This window comes from Crinia signifera, chromosome 8 (assembly GCF_055691185.1).
Source record: "Crinia signifera chromosome 8, ASM5569118v1, whole genome shotgun sequence".
NCBI classification, from domain to species: Eukaryota; Metazoa; Chordata; class Amphibia; order Anura; family Myobatrachidae; genus Crinia; species Crinia signifera.
This window is the reverse complement of record NC_139224.1, coordinates 161,834,599-161,854,777: the sequence shown is the minus strand read 5'-3', so window position 1 is coordinate 161,854,777 and position 20,179 is coordinate 161,834,599. Positions and strand designations below refer to the sequence as shown.

General features: G+C 47.9%; 1 protein-coding gene across 2 annotated transcripts in view; it reads right to left on the bottom strand.

The window, feature by feature from the left end:
• USP24 (ubiquitin specific peptidase 24) overlaps positions 1-20,179 on the bottom strand; it is a 130,115-nt gene that overhangs the window by 61,106 nt on the left and 48,830 nt on the right. The window contains exons 19-46 of one of the 2 annotated variants that reach the window (XM_083157587.1): positions 19,007-19,118; positions 17,229-17,305; positions 16,970-17,110; positions 16,838-16,891; positions 16,304-16,419; positions 15,917-15,983; positions 14,608-14,718; positions 13,460-13,558; positions 11,409-11,579; positions 11,199-11,284; positions 10,987-11,080; positions 10,751-10,897; positions 10,554-10,651; positions 10,371-10,466; positions 9,749-9,977; positions 9,499-9,661; positions 8,249-8,404; positions 8,036-8,106; positions 7,796-7,956; positions 7,550-7,611; positions 6,965-7,156; positions 6,743-6,860; positions 4,096-4,240; positions 3,482-3,601; positions 2,768-2,893; positions 2,055-2,153; positions 1,780-1,862; positions 498-639 (exon numbers count right to left, since the gene is read on the bottom strand). In XM_083157587.1, coding sequence (XP_083013713.1) covers positions 498-639; positions 1,780-1,862; positions 2,055-2,153; positions 2,768-2,893; positions 3,482-3,601; positions 4,096-4,240; positions 6,743-6,860; positions 6,965-7,156; positions 7,550-7,611; positions 7,796-7,956; positions 8,036-8,106; positions 8,249-8,404; positions 9,499-9,661; positions 9,749-9,977; positions 10,371-10,466; positions 10,554-10,651; positions 10,751-10,897; positions 10,987-11,080; positions 11,199-11,284; positions 11,409-11,579; positions 13,460-13,558; positions 14,608-14,718; positions 15,917-15,983; positions 16,304-16,419; positions 16,838-16,891; positions 16,970-17,110; positions 17,229-17,305; positions 19,007-19,118 — 3,336 coding nt within the window. The remainder of the gene's footprint in view (positions 1-497; positions 640-1,779; positions 1,863-2,054; positions 2,154-2,767; positions 2,894-3,481; positions 3,602-4,095; positions 4,241-6,742; positions 6,861-6,964; positions 7,157-7,549; positions 7,612-7,795; positions 7,957-8,035; positions 8,107-8,248; positions 8,405-9,498; positions 9,662-9,748; positions 9,978-10,370; positions 10,467-10,553; positions 10,652-10,750; positions 10,898-10,986; positions 11,081-11,198; positions 11,285-11,408; positions 11,580-13,459; positions 13,559-14,607; positions 14,719-15,916; positions 15,984-16,303; positions 16,420-16,837; positions 16,892-16,969; positions 17,111-17,228; positions 17,306-19,006; positions 19,119-20,179) is intronic. The other variant, XM_083157588.1, reaches the window with a different exon arrangement.

The window sequence follows — 20,179 nt, the reverse complement described above, 5'->3', positions numbered from 1 at the left end:
CATCACGGAGCGCCTGTCCCCCATGATCCCCACCTAGCGTGAAGCCGGTTTCAGAGCGCTCCGGAGCCCAGGCAGCTTCTTAAAAGAAGCTGTAAGCGCTGCACAGGGAGGCCAGACAGCGTCTCCCTCGTGCACAGTGAGCTGACAGGACTCGTTTCTGTCAGCTCCTGCTGCGCTAGCAGTGTGAGGATTCACTAATGAGAATCCTCACACTGTGCCTACCTAGCTAGTGTAGAAGTTAATAAAATAATAAAAACCCTAACTAACTCTACTCCTTCGGCTGCTCCAGCAGCCCTTTAGAATAGCACCCACTCCAGTGGGCACCTAACACGAACTGAGGAGTCTGGGATGCAGTAGGGGAGGAGCCTACCCTCCAAAAGCTTTAGGATAGGTGCCTGGCTCCTGCGGACCCTCCTACATCCCAATGTGAAGCTGTGTCACCAGGACCATTGAAAGAGAAAAAGCCACCACTAAAGGGGTTAAACCACTGTGCTTACCTTTTCCTTGCACTTCTCACAGTAATAGGCATTGCTCCCCTCGAGGACCTCTCCCCGCACAAACTGGTCAAGTGAGATCTCCAGGCTTTGGCAGGAGGTCACTCCTAAATTCAGAGCCATAAATGCTTCCTCTCGCTCATATCTGTAAAACACATGTCACGCATAGATAAAGCGCATCAGCCAACATGGCAACGCAACTCCATAGCGCATTTCATCATACCATCACTTAACCCTTTACTACGAGGAAACCAGGTCAAAAGGACACCAGAGCAGGATGGCAAGACGTGTACTGCATTCTAATTAGATGGATATATCAATGGGAATTATTCTGGAAATAACATTCTTGGCTCAATTTAACAAGATTACTCATCGGGAATTCCCTTTGGGCGCGGGTGGCTTGATGTGAATTATACTGTAGCCTAGAACATCAAAACATAATAGGGCAGATGTATTAAGTCTTAACAAGAGATAAATGCAAGTGAGAGATAAACATCCAGGCAATCACCTGCTAACTGCCATGTTACAGGCTGTGTTTGAAAAAAGTCAGTAAGGAGCTGATTGGCTGGCTGTTTATCTCTCCTTATCACCTTTGCATTTATCTCTTGTTAAGGCTTAATACATCTGCCCCAATGCCACAAATCGTGGCCTTATATCGAACAAATCGTGTGGTTTTATTCTCAGCACCACAGGACTATAACTTGCAGCAGAATCACCGGTTACATAAAATGCCAGGCAACATAATGCATTCCCTATCACAGCACACCAAGAGGAGTACGGATTGGATGCTTTAACTGACATACACTGATGCCTCCAATCCTCTACCCACAAGCCATTAACAGTATGCACGTGCTCTATACAGGGGAAGCCCAGGTTGCTATTCCAAGGCTAATTGGTATTTAATGTCACAATTATGGCTAACTGAGAAGTATCTGTATGAAGGAGTGATAAGGAAGGAGAAGTGACCCATGGCAACCAATCAGCACTGACGTAACATCTATAATTTGAGTAATATAAAATGATACAGAGCAGCTGATGGGTTGCCCTGGGCCTTCCTACATCTACCCCTAAATTACTGTGCATCCCTTTTTACCAAGCTATAGAAAATGTTTCATTGTGCAGAGATCCCCCCCTTTTGCACATTGGCTCAGCACATAGGTTAGATTTTATGGCTTTTTATGTGTGACAATTTTGCCGCAATATCCGGGAATAAAAGGGGCGTCTGTGCATAAGACAAGCACAAGCTACACTACAATAAGAAGCCCACGTTCGTCTCAGCACTGACCTGTGGGGACAATCCTTGCAGATCTTTTGGTCCGAGTAGATGCCCTGAAATGTGTTCTTGAAGAGCTGATCCCGGCCCATTTTCTGCATAGGGAGAGGGGAAAAACGCAGGGACAGGTCAGAAAACCTCACCCGAGACCAGTGCTAATAGTGTAGGAGACACACCACGCTGTGCAGTGGGTCACAAAACTCACGAGATTGAACAAGGTAGTGGGCAGCCGGTAACAAGAACTGCCCACCAGGTAATGCAGAACACAAGTTAGTGCAGTACTGTACCTTGAGATACTCATCCATCTGGTCTATGAGGCTGGTGAAGAACTCGTAGGCGTCCTGCTGCTCTCGGACGTACAGCTCTTTGTTCCACATCTTGAAGATCTAAACATTACAGGTGACAGGTTACACACTTCCCATTTGTTATAGGACGCCCTGACGCAATGTCACAACATAATAAAATATAATTAGGCTAATTGAAAGACGCCATTAAACAACAAGATAAGATTATTCAGTGTTTGGAGTCATTTCATTCACACAAGCAGCAAAGACTTGTATTTTGTAACTTGCTACATTTCGGGGCAGACAACATGGTTGCTTACTTAGTATTAATACCAAGGGCCTATTGTTTGCAGCAATTTGGGCGAGTCACAGCAAGTTACAGTACTGTATATACAAGTTCTATACAGAATGGAGTAATGTTACCTTGGGGAAAATGTGTCAAACCTTCTGAAGAGTGAACCAGTCTATGGGGTGCATTCAATCAGTGTCGGATCCATTCCGACGTTCTTTTGTCAGAATGGATCCGACACTACCTATTCAATGCCGCAGCCAAATCCGACTGATTTGGCCGCTGATTGATGCTCATCCTGCCCCGGGACCGGCGGTATGCGGCCGGGAGGTGGAACAGCGTGGTGTGACCTGCTCCCAACCGCTCCAGCAGAGGGACGGGTGAATAACGACAATACTAGAACGTATAATCTATTTAAGGAAAGCACCTTCCAGAAGTTCTCAGGCACGTAGTACTGCAGTTTGCTTTCCATCAAGTGGCCGAACAAAGACTGGACCTGGTAGAAGACGCTGTCATCTGGATTATCGGTTTCGTCCTCCATGGAGAGCAAGGCCTGTAGGACACAAAACCTCAGGTCACAAGGAGGACGGGAGATGAAACACGCTGGCACTGGTCCGCTTTACAGCTCAGAGCTCCACAAAACGGCTTTAACAGGAAACAAATAACCAGAGTAATAATGTGTAAATAATAATAATAAAAACGGAATTGCCGGCATTGTACCAGAGCTGGGGTGAAATGGCAGAGAAGGTAGGAGGGGGGGGGGGGGGGGCAAACCCATTGGCAAAGGGTATACAACACATGCCGATAGCGGTGGCCATACTGCATTCAGCAGCATCGCCCTTGCTAGCGATGTCTTCAGTTATCCCTGTATGCAGGGTACACACTAGCCGATCCCCGCCAATATCGATATTGCAGCTGCAGCATGGCCGTCATTACCGAGGACCGCCTTCGCCTGAACATGTATGACAAGGGGGGTGGTCGTTAATGCATGGCAGAGCATCTTTGAGTGTAAACACTAGGCGATATTGTAAGCAATATCCGATATTGTTCACAATATCGCCTAGTCAGTGGGTAGAAAGAAACAATGCAGCAGCTCTTCCATAAAGGCTGATAAACGGTAGATTTCAAGTGAATACCGGACCTCAGGAAGACCCGGTTGCATGTACAATTGCTGAAAGACGGCGTTCATGTAGCAGGTCGCTCCTCCGTTCTTAAGGCCGACAAACCCAGAGTTTGATCTGCTGTCAACAGGTGGCAGATACTGGAATATCAACACAGAGAGAACAATATTAACGTCAAGAACAAACTTAATAGGCTAAAAATGTGAGATCTAGCCTCCGAAATAAAGCCGCTATGAAATGTAGCTTTCTCCACCCCCTAACGCGGTGTGCATCTCCAATCCCATATAATAAAAGGCTAGTGCTGCTCCGCACCTCTATGGGGGAATTCAAGTGTTTTGTGCACCGGCGGCCACTAGACGGCGCAATTCAAGCACCATTGGGACGCGAAGAGCTGTTGACAATGAATTTACGGTTACGATGTTCTGTCATTTGATGGGCTAAGTATAAGGAGTGGAGGTGCGGATAAGACGACCCAGCATGGGCCTACATTCATTATAAAACCTATGTGAATAACCAGGGGGATCATGACTGACGAGCTGCATCTACTTCTGTATGCGAACAACATCCATTGTCTGGTTACCTGCAAGGTAACCTACACACACCTGCTGCCCGAGTTAGGTTATACTGTACTCACATCAAATTCCTTGGTGAGGGCCGAGTCTGGCTGATGGTGCATTGATAGCAGCTCCTTCGTGATGAGCTGGAGGTTAGCCAGCGAGCTCTCTGCCAACATCACCAGCACCTCGTACGCTGCCAGCCGGCTGTTTACAGAGCTGCATCTAAAGTCATGAGCAGAGCTTCATTAAAAGGATCCAACACCCTGAATATCAGCTGAACTATTAAAAAAAAGCGGTACTTGTTTCCTAGCACGGCGCCCATCGCATCGTATACCATAAGCCAAACAATGGTATGCGATGCGATGTTACGTGATGGCAGCCGGTGTTCTACAATTTTAAATCGTATACCATCGCATTGTATGCCATATACAATGGTATACGATTTTAAATTGTATAGGCACCCTGATGGGTGTTTTCAATGTTATATGGGCCCCCTATACAATTTTTAATTGTATAAACACCGTAATGGGTGCTTACAATGTTAAATGCACCACCACTATCAACGCCAACCCGAAGCGTGGCGAGCCAGCGAGGGGCGGCGGTACGCGTCCTCCGACCTTTTCATACCCCCACTATCCCCGTCGGCGTGGAGTTGAATTTATATAGTGTGGCGAGCGCAGCGAGCCACCGAGCCCAAAGCGTGGCGAGGTGGAATACATGTAAAGTAATACACGTCCGCTCGCCACGCTTCGGGCTCGGTGGCTCGCCACACTGTATAAATCCAACTCCACGCCGACGTGTATAGTTGGGGTATGAAAAGGTCGGAGGACGCGTACCGCTGCTGCTCTCCACGCTTCGGGTTGGCGTTGATAGGGGGGGGGGGGGGGGGTGGCGTGGGGTTGCATTTAACATTGGTGCTGGGTGCTTATACAATTTAAAATCGTATAGGGTGCTTAAATCCCATCGCCTGCGGCTATATATATGGCATGCGATGCGATACAATGCATAAGATGCCATAGGAATGAAAATCGGGGGCACCGTGCTAGGAAACAAGTACCAAAAAAGCTGTGCCGAACGTTCCTAGGACACCAACTGGGACCATATCTAAGGTGCACCAGTCACCTACCGTACAAAGCTAGGAGAATGCAGACTAGAAGCCATACACCTTTGGTAGAGTCAATTCTCACAGGTTTCGGTGGCTCTAGTTCAGCATTAAAGCATATACCGCTCCTATGAGGCCTGGAAGTGTCTCCCGCGCACTGCATGTGGATTCCATCAGCAGTGGAGCTGGGACAGGTCAGCAGAACAGGTAGCAGGGCCAGCAGGTTACACAGCCGCGTATGGCATCGTCACTCTTCCGTCACGAGCAATTGGAGACAATTGGCAAGGTGAGGGGGCATGGAGGCCGGGCTGGGGGAGCAGCCTTTATTTATATATAGTGTGTGTGTGTATGATTATGCTGCACCCTGGTAGTCCATGTATAGTATTTGTTGGGGAACAGGCTGCAGTTATTTACCTGTCTATGGGAGTGCCAAAATACTGCAATATTTATACACACACATATACTATCTATCTACCTTTCATCACCCCAGCTTCCCCACTCACCCTCTATCTCCATCCCTGAGGGGGGGGTGGGGGAGTTTATTCATTGGGAGGGGAATATTTTACTAAGTGGGAAAGGCCGGTAGATCACCAGTGAGTAAGTGAACAAAAAGTAGATCCCGGGTTACTAAAGTCCAGCCACCCCTGGCCTAGCCCATATGCGGCAAAGCCACAGTCTCAAGTATGTTGAGCAGGGGTGCTCAATATGAGGCTCTTCAGCTACTGTGGAACACAGCCCAGTATGCCATGCCACTGTTTTGCCTTTAGCTAATGCTAAAACTGTGGCAAGGCATGCTGGGATATGTAGTTCCGTTACAGATTGAAAGCCGCATATGAAGCACTGCCGCTTCTAGATTCATCAGGAGTGACATCACCCACGTCCAAACCTTCATTTAACTTTGTGGTCCACTGATGTAAAAGTCAACCACTGCTTTGGTTACTACTGAAAGTTTTGGCTGCATTCTCCTGATTAGAGTGCCACCATCAAGTGAGCTGGTAAACCGTGAACTTTAACTTACTCAAACATAGACATCTAATGGCAACAAATAAGCTTACGGTATCCAACACCTACCAATTCATGAATACAGTACGGTTAGCATTACTGCCTGTAGTGGTTAGCATTACTGCCTCACAGCGCTGAGGTCATGGTTGGATTGCCATCACGGCAATACGGCCCCTTTCACACGCTCCAGCTCCTGCCGGGCGGCGAAACCCTGCACGGCCAAAAGCCGTGCCGTACACAGAAGTTAATAATGGACATGATTGTGTCCATTCACACGGGATGGCCACGGGCAAATGTCATCACTGGAAGGGAGCCGGAGCGTGTGAAAGGGGCCTAACTGTGCAGAGTTTCCTCCGGGTACTCCGGTTTCCTCCCACATTCCAAAAATATACTGGCAGGTTATTTGGCTTATGATCACAAATTAACCCTAGAATGTCTGTGTGTGCGTGTACATGTGGTAGGGAATATGGATTGTAAGCTCCACTGGGGCAGGGACTGATGTGAGTGTTCAAATATTCTCTGTACTGTGTTGCAGAATTTGTGTGTGCTATATAAGAAACTGGTAATAAATAAATATTAGCGCGGCTCACTGGGTTAACCCGGAAGCAGGATGATCTCACCTGGGGTGGAAGTCTTGCTGGCTTAATGCACTGCTACCAGCTGGTGAGTGACTATTTAAGATTATTCTTGAGGCACGGAACAGGAAATCATCCAGGAGCTGTTTAATCAGAGAGGGACCTGTACAATAAGAACACATTAACAGGGTACAGACATGATTCAGAAAGGGGTGCAACACATTGGATGGTTATCGGGGGTGCCTGTTCTAGGCGATAGACACTCACCGAGCATTTCTTTTTCGGTCCCGCACAGCGAGAGGAGAGTTTTTATAAGACGGAGGTGGCCGGCCAGCCACACGTTGTCCGCGTCGCTGGTCTCGCATTCTGCTGTGCGGTTGGGCTCGAAGTTATCCAGCCATGTGATCTCATCCTCCAACATGGTCGCCGGACTAATGCTCAACTGTTCCATCTCCGACGCTGTGTGTTAGAATTACGCATGAAGTGTTTTATTCGCATGGTGCATTTACCCCCTTCAGTGGTAAGTTTTCTTTTAGAGAGCGCTCCCCAGTGGGTGAGTTTTTCCTGGGGAGTGCTCCCTAAAAAAAAACACCATTGTGTCCCCGGGTCCAGACAGTGCCACTGAATCAGCCATTGCACGGACCTTCAACCTGGTATGACGCATAGGGTCACACAGCTGGGGGAGGTGGGGGACAGGGGGGAAGGGGATGCACCACTGATCAGCCGGGCAGCGCTGAAGCTGATTTCAGCCATCAGCTCAGCGGCGCTGCCCGGCTCTAAGCAGTGGTAATCCCGGAAAATTCTCGGGGTTAATCAGTTAACAACTTCTGTCGAAATAGCGGCTGAACTTACAGGTTAAGTCATCGAGGAGCTGACATCTCAGATCGAAATACTCCGTACACTGCGCCAACAACCTGAAACACACAAGCAACGCAAAGTCATGAATTTCCATGTAACAGCGTCAGCACTAAGCAAAGTGCCATCAGGCCACGCCCACAAAACAGAACCAATCACGTGCCCATAGAGCCAATGTGTGAATACATTTACTGATCATTACAAAACAGGAACTTCCAATCCTCCCCTGCAGGGGGCTCCTACCTCTGGTTAATCCCGCGCATTATGCTGGTCGGCGACCACAGCGGCAGTTGTGCGGACAGGATGACGTTCAGCAGAAAGAGATTGGGCTTCTGGACGTCTGGGTAAGCGGAGGTATCCGTCTGGGTCAGAGTGTACAGCTGGTCACAGGCCACATGGCGGATCTATGACAGAAACGATGGATGTTGAATAGAGTTTAAGCTGATGTAACGGTTACATCATAGACTACCGGGCACAGCTCACCTCTGCACTTGGAGACCCTAGGAGGATATCGATGGTGAAGTCAGCGACTGAAGGCAGATTGTAGAAAGATCCTGCAAAGGGAACACATCCATATAAGCCAACAAGATCCGAGCGAGATGCAGAGACACAGCTCACCGTGCTAGGAGCTGGACACTAGAGGTTACAACCGCATTCAAGAGCTAAGCAGATGAGTTATCACCGATTGCCACCTACCCAGTTGCTGGCTGCGCAGCTGTAGACAGGTGACGAGCAGGGACAAGGCCTCTCCAGCGATGATGGCATCTTTGGTAGACACAGACTGCTGCCGGACGCAGATCCAGGCGTGTAGAGATGTGGCCTCCCCTTCGCTTCCGGAGCTGCAATTACTTCCTGAAAGGAGGGCAAGTAGTCATGCACCGCAGACACTGATCCTTCACAACGTGATGGGAAATCGGAAGACTCCCAGTGATCAGAAACGGGATACAACACAATATACATATATAGTATTCTGGATGGTATCGTATATTTCAGTCTATCCCTGGTATAAATTATGATGGACGTACAAATATCACATCATCCAACCTCATCAGCCCGCCTCACTGCTCTACCTGTGCTAGCATTAGTGCCACCGCGTGTGTGGCTGCTCCATCACTCTAGGACAGGTGTTCTCAATCTCAGTCTTCAGACACTGTTAATGTTTTCCAGCTCACCCGGCAGGTGCACAGGTGCATTTATTACTCGGACACATTTTAAAAGATCCACAGGTGGAGCTAATTATTTCACTTGGGATTCGGTGAGGGGACCTGCAAAACATGCACCGTGTGGGGTCCTGAGGACCGAGTTTGACAACCTGCACTCTTGCTTGTAAGAGCTTACATCCTAAACTATTCTCCTTGGCGTTTTCCTTCCTACCACTGCACTCACGGATGCACTTATGGCTGGTACTATCTGGTCAATAGCTGGATCTGCCATTCCATGGTCTGTTTATACTCTGTCGCTTTGCATGTGATTGGTCGTGGTATAATTTTGCATCCGGTCGTTATTCTCTGTGGTCTGCGCATTGTGCGAATGAATGTGTACGGCTGCACACACATGCGCACCTGAGCGGAAATGTCCAAAACTCATCATAACAGGCTCACCATCGGCCACAACTCACCGCAGCCATCATGCAGCCCGGGAATTACTAGGCGGCCACGATGAATACACCCCTGACACGCCCAGAGTTTTTTTGTAGGCGCACACAGCATTTTTCTTGCCGCTCCTAAAATTCGGTCTGTTCCCACCCAACACACGCCCACTTCCTGTCAATCACCTTGTGGCGAACAGAACTCGTGGTAGGAGTTAATCGCAGTACGGCCTTGTGCAAGCCTAATGCGAACCACACGCATGGGCAATCTATCAATAACCGCGCACCAAGCGAATTCACAGCGGCGCGATCAGTTCCGAATCAGGCCCTATATTATAATGACGTGACCGCCTCGCACCTGAGCTGCTCAGTCTTCCACGGAGTCCGGCAGGAAACAGAGTATTGTTGCTTTCTTTAATGGGCTGGTTGCTGCCAACAAGATCCAGCCTGCCGGCCGCCGCTGCCCAGGACAGCCTCATGAAGCAGGCCACCGTGCAAGTGAAATCGTTGACTTCCATGGTCTGAGGGAGAATGCAGAACACAGGGTCACAAGTGACATCACTTACACCTGAATATCAGGAAGGAACCAGCACAAAACCAGAAATCACCTGAATGGCAACGCGAGCAGCAGGAATGATCTCCTCCACCCGGATAGAGGAGCGGTCAGACACGGACAACTGCCGATAAGAGGATTTCTCTGGGGTCCCACAAAGGGACATTTGGCGACTAGACTGGCGGCTTGCGTTCCGGAAAGGCCTCGATGACAGCCCCTCAACTCCATCTTTTGTAAGGTCTTCGTCGAAGGTCGATGGCATAGTCTGCCCTACTAACAGGAACCTGCCAAGGTAAGAAGTCACTTCAGAACACAGGCACACCACCTAGGACCATATTAACTACCCTCCTGAAAATTGGGTCCCTGGAAGGGTGGGTAAGCCTCCTGCATGCCCCTTGGCCCCCCATATCCCCGGCATCCTCCTACTGGCAATATACTGGTGAAAGCAGAGGGGTCGTGGCTAAAACGGGCAAATCGCAACATTTTAGCCCCGCCCCCTCTACCTGCCAAACATTTCTATGGGGTCGGCTTGATGACATCAGGCTCTGGTCCCACCCCCAGAAGCACTGCTGAAAGTCTCCTCTCCGGGCTTCCCCCGGAGAGGAGGAACAAAAAGTTGGCATGTATGCCTGGGACCCACTTGTAACTGACGGGTGGACACTGGTAACAAGACAAACCTGGCCAGCTGTAGACAAATGGAGTAGACCCCTTGTCTCGTCTCGTAATCTACTTCCGAAGGAATAGAATCTCTCTGCATCACATTGACCACCAGACTGTAAGACAACAGACAATTACATTGAGCAAATAAAAAAGTATATCGATACATCAGGGTCAGAGCTGAACACACAACAATGGCCAACCTGAGTCCTCCAGCTTTGAGAAAGTTTTCACAGAAGGACTTGGCACAGTTCCGTGCCATCTCATCGTCGGCAGTTGGCATCAGTTTAGAGCTAAGGACCTATATCAATGATATGTCAAGCAATTAAGTAAAAAAGATAATAAAAAAATAAATAATCAATTGGTTCAAGGCCTATTTCAGCGCTGGTTCCATAATTACCTCCAGGTTGTACAGAACACGGAAGGTGGACATGCCAGGGGCAGAGGATCTGAACAAACTCTCGAGGATGGAGCTGGCGCTGGGCTGGTGGTGTTTGGATGACAGAGATGGGGATTTTGAAGACTGAGATTCTGACAGCAGTGTCTTCTGATTGGAAGAAGGACAATCAGTGGAAGAATAGGGAACAGAGCTAAAAAATATGAAACTCTCTAAGCGAGGACAGACCCTTCACATACCTTTCTACCAAGAGAGTCCAGCTGGTCGAGAGCCTCCTGCACAGCCGGATCTGTAGGGATCAACAGTAGAAGTTTCCGGACCCTCACAGTTATTCTGTAGCGACAAAACAGGTTGTCAGACGATTTAGCACCAAACCAATAAACTGCTGTATATATTTGTCCATTAAAAACATGGATACAATTCTAGGGGATTAACCTCCACAAACTATTACCTGGGCTCCTCTAGGTTGGCCAGCTGGTAAAGCATATCAAACACATTGCAAACCAAGGCCATCACCACGCCTGGAAGGGTCTTCTCCTACGATTGAGAGGACAATCCGTTAGGTGGGAGACTACTTGTCATTTAAAAGATCATGTGATCAGATGGCTAGGCATACTGAAGCATAAAAGGAATTTGATTTCCTGTTCTTGGTGTCACTGACCTGTTCCATGGCATAGGAGGAGCTGAAGCCAGAGCTGCTGCTGCTGGAACTGGCGGAGGCATCTGCAGAGCTACCTGATGGGGTGCCGCTTCCCAAAGTCTTGACGGTGAGTGCCTGGTCGTCGGAAAAGCCCAACTGATGAAGCAGCTTCTGGTCTTTATTCACCGTCAACTAGAGCAGAGCAGCGCAATTAATGGATGTTTTTAACATCTTTTGAATTTAATATTAAACCTTTTGGTACTTGTTTCCTAGCACGGCGCCCGTCGGGTCCCATCGAATCCCTTTAGTTAAGGTATGCGATGGGACCCGATCTGACCAGATATTCGGGTTTAAAGAGCTTCCTATACAATTTTAAAATGGCATGCGATGCAACGCGATGACACCCAATTTCATATTGTACAGCCACCCTGATGGCTGATTACTATATAAAATGCACCCAAACACCAGATTTTTAATAGTACACCCACCCTAATGGGTAATTATTATGTCAAAAGCCCTCCCCCCCATTGTTAACACCACCCCACTATCAATGCCAACCCGAAGCGTGGCGAGCACAGCGAGCCCGCGTGGGGCGGCGGTACGCGTCCTCCGATGTTTTCATGCCCCCACTATCCACGTCGTCGTGGAGCTGATTTTAGATAGTGTGGCGAGCGCAGCAAGCCACCGAGCCCGAAGCGTGGCGAGCCCCGCGAGGGGACACGGAATACATGTGAAGTAATACGCGTCCCCTCGCTTCGGGCTCGGTGGCTCGCTGCGCTCGTCACACTATATAAAATCAACTCCACGCCAACGTGGATAGCGGGGGTATGAAAAGGTCGGAGGACGCGTACCGCCGCCGCTCGCCACACTTCAGGTTGGCGTTGATAGTGGGGTGGCATTGGGATGGGGGGGCATTTGACATAATAATTACCCATCAGGGTGGGTGTACAATTAAAAATCGGGTGTTTCGGTGCATTTAACATAGTAATCAGCCATCAGGGTGGCTGTACAATAAAAAATCGGGTCAGACAGCATCGCGTCGCATGCGATGCGACCCGATCTGATAAACCAGATTACATATGATTAAAATCGGTGGCGCCGAGCTAGGAAACAAGTACCAACCTTTTAAATAAAATTGAAACACATCTGAAGTAATATGTCCCAATGAGGCGGTGTTCCCTGAGAAAACAATATATATTTCTGCTCCTCGTCAAGGACAAAGAGGGTTCCCAAGTGATTAAACTCATTAGTAATGGCAGGGGCATAGGCAGAACTTTGTGGGTCCCATAGCAACATTTTGAAGATGCCCTTATCACCTTCTAAAGGGACCTCTCCACGGCAGTTACTTTATACCCCCAAGTAGTTCATTTTTTGAATAGTGTGGTTCCCTAGTTAATGTTATTCCACATTGTAGAGCAGTAGTTACACCATACAATGCACCCAAGTTCCCGTTATACAAGTTAATGGGCCGTATTCAATGCAATCCTCGCCGTTTAACCCCCGCTCACCCTATTCTACGTGATGATTCCTCCAAACAGCGAGGCTCGCGGCTAATGCAGGGACCCTGCGAGCTGTGACAGCGAGCAGTCCGCACTGCTCACTGTCACAAAAATCATTTAATACACCCAAATATGTTGCTGTGTCCTGCTGCCAGTACAGGTCACACAGTGCCCCTAAGTTAACACTGTGTTCCACAGCGCTTCATTGACAATTCCAAGAACCTAGTATCACTTACAGTAGGTGCAGTTGAGCCAGGCCTCAGAGGCGGGCCCGTTACGCTTCTGTGCCCCATAGTCACTGCCATAAAAGAGCATTACAGCACTCTGTGTGAGCCAGGCACAATGTGCACATGTGTAGCACAAATGCTGTGATTCTAGCAGCAGAGTGCTGTGTCAGGTATCCTGCTGGCAAGATGCAGCAACAGCAACATTCGTACACACACACACATAGTAAGGGCCCTCAGGGTCCCTGAATGCGCTCACACAAACGAACGTAACGGCAGCAGAGAAACCCTGTTTTATCAGCTGCTCCCACAATGGATTCTCGCTACACGGCACCAGCTGATTCCTTACCAAGGTCTCATTAGCAAATATCTGCATGTTTTCCACAGGGCAGTTCAGATGCCTTGCTATCTTCCAGCGGATGCTGCCGACGGTCTCATTGCTGTGGGCCTAGGATGTGAGCAGGGGGAAGAAAACACATTAAAAAGAGAACGATCCCTCAGTCGCAGAAGGTGTGCTGAAATAAAATAGAATTTGCCAGCCATAAAATGAAGTTGTGTGATCATGCGTCATGATGCCTTGTGCGCTATGGAATAAGCAAAGGGTATTACTTAATGTTTCTGCGCACCCTTCATGCTCCTGACAATTTCACATCTGCAACATCTCCAGGATACGGTCGTCCTCACCTTGGAGGCTACTGAATCTACTAAGCCCACCACTGTTATATCCTACCTGGACTACTGCAATTAGGGTGGCCAATCGATCACGGGATTTGGACCCTAAAATGCTGGTATTGGAGTTTCCAATCCCGGGATTTCGGCATTAGACTGCGCAGATGTTGCCTGGCTTCTCCCGTCCCCGGCAGTGCGGCTCTACGCAGCGTGACTGTCCTGGGCACGCTGCCCTCCCATCTGATCAGCCCACCGTCCCACCCTGACTGCATCACCGGCCGTGCTCCCAGCTTCAGCCTTCACTGCCCACCCGCCTCCCGGCTTCACTGCCCGCCCGCACCGCACATGTAAGTAAATATCCCGGGATTGGATCCCTAACTGCAACTGCCAACTCTCTGATTTCCCTTTCTCCCACCTCTCTCTCATCTACTATATGCTGAATGCTGCTGCTAATGCTCCCGGGACCTCCACCTGCACCGTCCTCTCATCCTCTCCGAGCTCTCACACACACAGCCAGCAGCCCTAATCCTTCCCGTCCACGTTTCCCAGGACACTGGGTTGCCGGATGTTACCGCCATTCTCTTAGCCATCTTTACCTCTCATTGGTTTATTATTTTCTCCCTGTACGGCCTGTTTGAAGCTTGCAGTATTGAATTGGTTGTTACATTTCTGTCATTTTCCCTGTACGGACATCTGGCGCCATATAAGAATAATGCTAAGAGTACTGGAGAGGAGTAAGGAAGAGGGGGATCCGAGAGCGGAGAGCAGAGGGCATGGCAGGGGCTTTTCTATAACCTGCGATAGAAGCGTCCTGGTGTGAGAACGTACCTCTATGGTGAAAGTATCTTTGGTAGATTCATAAGTAAGGTTCAACGTTAGTAGATGTCCATGGAAAGAGGCACCGTGAGGTAGGATTGTCCTGGGAATAGAGTACAGATCCTGCAACAAACACACAAAATCAGCACTTACGTGTCTATCGTTACTCCCCAAAGGGGGGACAGACGCACTCGCCAGCGTCATGGACACTATATCTATACCATTTAATTATCAATGTATTATTTACTAACAGTTATTTCTATAACGCACACATATTCCACAGCGCGTTACCGCTGGCTGCACGTGTCGCATTTGTGTCTGATATTACATAGTATGATCACATGCCGACAGGCAGGGTGTAAATACTTAATACCAACAGTTAAAATGCCGACATGATCATAATGCCAACACAGTTGTAATGTCGACATGGACACAGTATATTAGTGTACCACATGGCTCGCCCTATATGTCCACTGGCGTGGTAAAGTATGAACAAGTCAATTTTTGTGAAGAAAAAAATAATCTTGAAAAACTAAAATCGGTATTATTTATTTGTGTCAATATTTTGGCTGACAGTATTGTGACCTGTCTGGGTGCTGGACCTGTCTGGGTGCTGGACCTGTCTGGGTGCTGGACCTGTCTGGGTGCTGGACCTGTCTGGGTGCTGGACCTGTCTGGGTGCTGGACCTGTCTGGGTGCTGGACCTGTCTGGGTGCTGGACCTGTCTGGGTGCTGGACCTGTCTGGGTGCTGGACCTGTCTGGGTGCTGGACCTGTCTGGGTGCTGGACCTGTCTGGGTGCTGGACCTGTCTGGGTGCTGTCAGTATTTTCAGGTTGTTGGTATTTTGATTGTCATGTTCTGTACCTGTCCGTATTTTGTCCGTTAGCAAATGAACTATATCCGATTACTCCGTAATAAGAACCAATTAATATTAAGTTGTATTGCTTACGGCTTCTTAACTAGACCAGCTACAGACCTATGTGCGTGGTACAGGCCTATCACAGTCCCACCGGCCGACTGCAGCAACTGAGAATTGACCGATGTGGGGGAGTCTTCCCACCCGCACGGCTTAACGTGTATTATTTGTCTGTCTACAACAGGGGTAGCCAACTCCAGTCCCCGAGAGCTACAAACAGTTCACATTTTCTGGATCACCTAGCTGTGGCACAGGTGCATTCAATACTCACTGACACATAAGTGATCCACAGGTGGAGCTAATTACTTCACTTGTGATTCTGTGAGGAGACCTGGAAAACGTGCGCTGTTGGTAGCTCTCGAGGACTGGAGTTGGCTACCCCTGGTCTACAATAAACCACTTACCTCTATAGTGATCACATAGCGCTCTGCCAATAGCAGAAGTCTCTCGATTATGACCAGTTTGGTGGACCTGGTGGAAAAAGAACAAATATGTATGTAAGCCCACAGAGATCCTTATTGCATTATACAATATTCATGTTGTTACCCAAATATCAACATAAAACCAACGCTTCCCTCAAATGTTTAAGCAGCCGCATAAAGAAACCAAGCAGCTTACAGTCTGCACGCCATGAGTTATGTAAAGCGGCAGCGCACCTTTATCAGTTGAAGATGGAGGGCCAAACAGATACCGCATATACATAAAAAGACGTCAGAATGTGTATTATACTGTAATGCGAGACTAGAAACTCCTTCTAGAGTTACAAACCCGCGTCCACTGCAAACGCTTACCTGTATGGGGACTGCACAGAGGTGGCCACCGACGGCATAGCGGTGGCAGTCAGCATTTTCGTCGCTCTGGTGACTGCGTGGGTCAGGGTGGGGCCTCCGAGGGCTGAACTAGCCGCCTGAAGATTAATATAGGCAGTAAGGTTTGCGAACATTACTCAAACCAACCAGAAATTTCTAACTTGCACTAGTGCAGGCATGGGCAAACTACGGCCCTCCAGCTTTTGTGAAACCACAAATCCCATCATGCCTTGCCACAGTTTTTCTATTAGGGAATGCTAAAACTATGGCATGGCATGCTGGGATGTGTAGTTTCACAACAGCTGGAGGGCCGCAGTTTGGCTATGCCTGCACTGAACCAATGAAAACGAACAGATAATGGAATTCTATGGCCTAGTGAAGGTGTTGCCTGAACCAAGAAACTAACTAAACTGAAGGAAACAAATAAATAAGCCAGATGAAGGAATCTAGAACAAACTAAATATCAAAATGAAGCGAGTAGATCAGACGTAATGGGGGCTATAAGGAGCGCCTTACCTCTAATCTTGTGTAGCAATCGGCTATGAACTTCTTGTGCAATGACACGGAATCCTAAGGAAGAGACAACAAGTTGCTGCAACGCTTTCTCCAGCACAGAGTTGTGTCGTCCCTCACAAATCAGCCACTTACTTTCTTCAGCCTTGGGTTGAGGTTGATGTAGCTGTAGTTAATGATCAGCTGTATAGCTTCATTGGCAATCTCTTCATCTGGAGATTCCACAGCAACCTTCCAAATGAAATCCATGCCGATCAGTTCCAGCTTCTCCACGTGCTGAAAATACCAGAACAGAAATTCTTATTCCTGAAGCATCAAAACTTTATTTAGACCTAAAGATTTTTTTTTTTTAAATCAGCACAAGCTTCTGTAGCGGTGATCGTCATATACTCACCAGCTGGGTACCCTGCCGCTTTAACCGATGATCACAAAGATTTACATTTTCAAAAAAGGTCTTAAAGAGATTGAAACCTGCAAGCAAAATATATGAGAGGATCTTAAGAACTCTATAAAGAGATAATGTACAAGCCAACAGCCTATAAAATGTGTTAGATTACACAGCAATCTGACACCCTCCACCCAAACAGGATATCAGGTGCATACAACCCCTGTCTATGAAGAACATATTGCCTACTGATAAAACACCAGCTTGGCGCTGGACTTGTAGCCTATCCCTCTAATACCCCTTTCACACTGACAATTTTATCCCGGGTTTTTGCACATGAACGTGTATCAACCCGGGATTTAGCTCAATGTGAAAGGGTCTTGAAAGAATATCCCGGGATAAGCATTCCGGGATTTCTACCCCGGTCCTGACCTGGGTGGATTCCGGAATCGACCCGGGATGCGATCATTGTGAATGGTCCCGTACCTGGGATCAGGTACACGGGACTTTAAAAATGCTGCTGATTGGACCTTTCTTGGGCTCACAAATACTGATGTCATCTTTCAGAGCCCTGGAGTCCATTTCTAATGACCTGCATATGTATTTGTAGGGATTTCCCGGGATCAGTGTGAACGGGGCTGTCACGAGTCGATCCCAGGTCTTAGTGCGGTGTTAAAGGGTACATTCCCGTGAAGCGTCCAGGAACACATTCTCGGGCATGACCCCGCTCTGTAGGTGTGAAAGGGATATAACCTGGCACCTTTTTCAGACCATCGCCGAAACAATCACATGCTCCCGCTTTGACATTAAGTAGGGTGATTGTGTCGGTATCTGGTCGCCAATGTCTAGGTCAATAGTCTCTAGGTCGACGGTGATTAGGTCGACACCTAAAAATGGTTGACATAAACTAGGTTGTCAATGACACAAGCAAATGGTCGACAGACATGGTCGACACAGGAAAAGGTCTAAATGACTTTCAGGGTTTTTTTCTTTTGACATGTCGATGACGTGCCCTTGTTGACAGACCCAAAAATCCCTGAAAAACTCATGTCGACCTTTTACTACGTCAACCATTTTCTTGTGTCGACCTCGAGTCAATGCCAGTCTAGTGTATCTCAACCATTTTCTGGTGCCAACCGAATCACTGTCGACCATCAGTGGTCGACCCAATGACTGTTGACCTAGACCAGGCATTCCCAACCACGGTCCTCAAGGCCACCAACAGTGCAGGTTTTGTAGATATCCAGACTTGAGCACAGGTGACTTAATTAGTATCTGATGGATTCTGATTAAACCATCTGTGCTGAAGCCTGGATATCAGTAAAACCTGCACTGTTGGTGTGCCTTGAGGACCGTGGTTGTGAATGCCTGCCCTAGACACTGTCCATCTTTTATCCCAGAACCGTTGTGTCACAGGCAGACATCATTGCGTCTGCCAGACAGCTTGACCGCCAGGCCCCAAATAACCAATCCCGAGGCACCAAGTACATCCAAAATGGAAAATTCAGGAATCAGATCTTATAATAAACTATTATAACGTTTTTACAACCATGGTGGTCTTTGTAGTTAACATAAATATAACCCTCACTACAGCTTCTCAAATGTGGTCCTCAAGGAACATTAACCATCCAGGTTTTAGGTGTATACATGGGGACTTAGTAAGAACCTGCTTCATATTGATTTAACCATCTGTGCTGAGCCATCCTCAACACCTGGACCGTGTCAGGAGGCATTGAGTAAGCACCAGGATTCTCTGCAGCCCCCAGCAGGCTGACCAGTCCCCGTACCGTTCATGGTGATTTCATAGGACTCCAGCTTCAGAATCTTCTCCTTAAAAAGTTGCTGCTGGACGTCACTCTCCAGATCGTGCTGCCCTTTTGTAAACCACTCAAAACACATCTGTAATACATATGGAGAACCGTTCTTCGTTACACATGTCCCTGGCTGGCCTGAGTTATAAGGCAGAAACCCATGTCGACCTTGCGACCTGTCGACGGAAAGTCACGTTGACTGTTTCACCTGTACATTCTGTATGTCGGTATTTTGACCCTGTCGGTATTTTGTCCTTGTCGGGATTTTAAATGTCGGGATTTTTTCCTTGTCGTATTATGACCCATTTGGGATTTTGACTGCATCCCGTCCTGTGCACCTGAGTCCACTGTATACTGTAACCCATCCGCTATACTGTCAGAACAACCGTCATGTGGACCCAGAGTGAAGCACATCAGGCCACTTGGTTCCACTGATCAGGTGTCAGGCAGAACGGTTCCATCCCAAGGGGATCAGTGCAATTACTATGTTATATCACCTTCTACCAGTTAGACATAATATCTGATAGAGGTCTCTTAGTATAGAAAGATGCCCTTTCCACCTTGGGGAAGGGGACCAATGGGGGCGCAGTGGGCAAGAGCGGTTTGACTTCAGAGCAGCTGCAAAAAGTATCAGGTACGTCCAATCTGACAAATGTGATTACGAAAAAAAGAGAATAAAGCAGCGCTATGAATAATTACTTGGATTAACTTTACATGCATATTGCAATTAATAGGAAATATAAAAAAACATTTAATGTACCATTCGACAATGGGTTGATAACAAATGGATAGGTGTGGAAGGCACCGCTAGTTGTAAATTGGAGGAGATTCCGGTCTGTACAGGCTGGTTGGAGCAGCGGGCAAGAAAGTATTGCTGAAGCTTGTAATCCACCTGACGCGTTTCGCTGTATCAAAGGTAGGCTATCCATGTGGATCTACATAAGAGGAACTCCGATCCTCCAAATCCAACAGGTGGGTGGTAATTTCCCACTCTTGATATGGTCCTCATTCATCCAGGTTCAATATAGGAACGGACAGTGAAGACCGCGTCAAAAGCGATCACCATAGCAAATTTGCAATTGTTTGATTTTATTCTTATTTTTTAAGATTTATATATGTTCTCAACCCATGGTCAAATGGTATATGAAA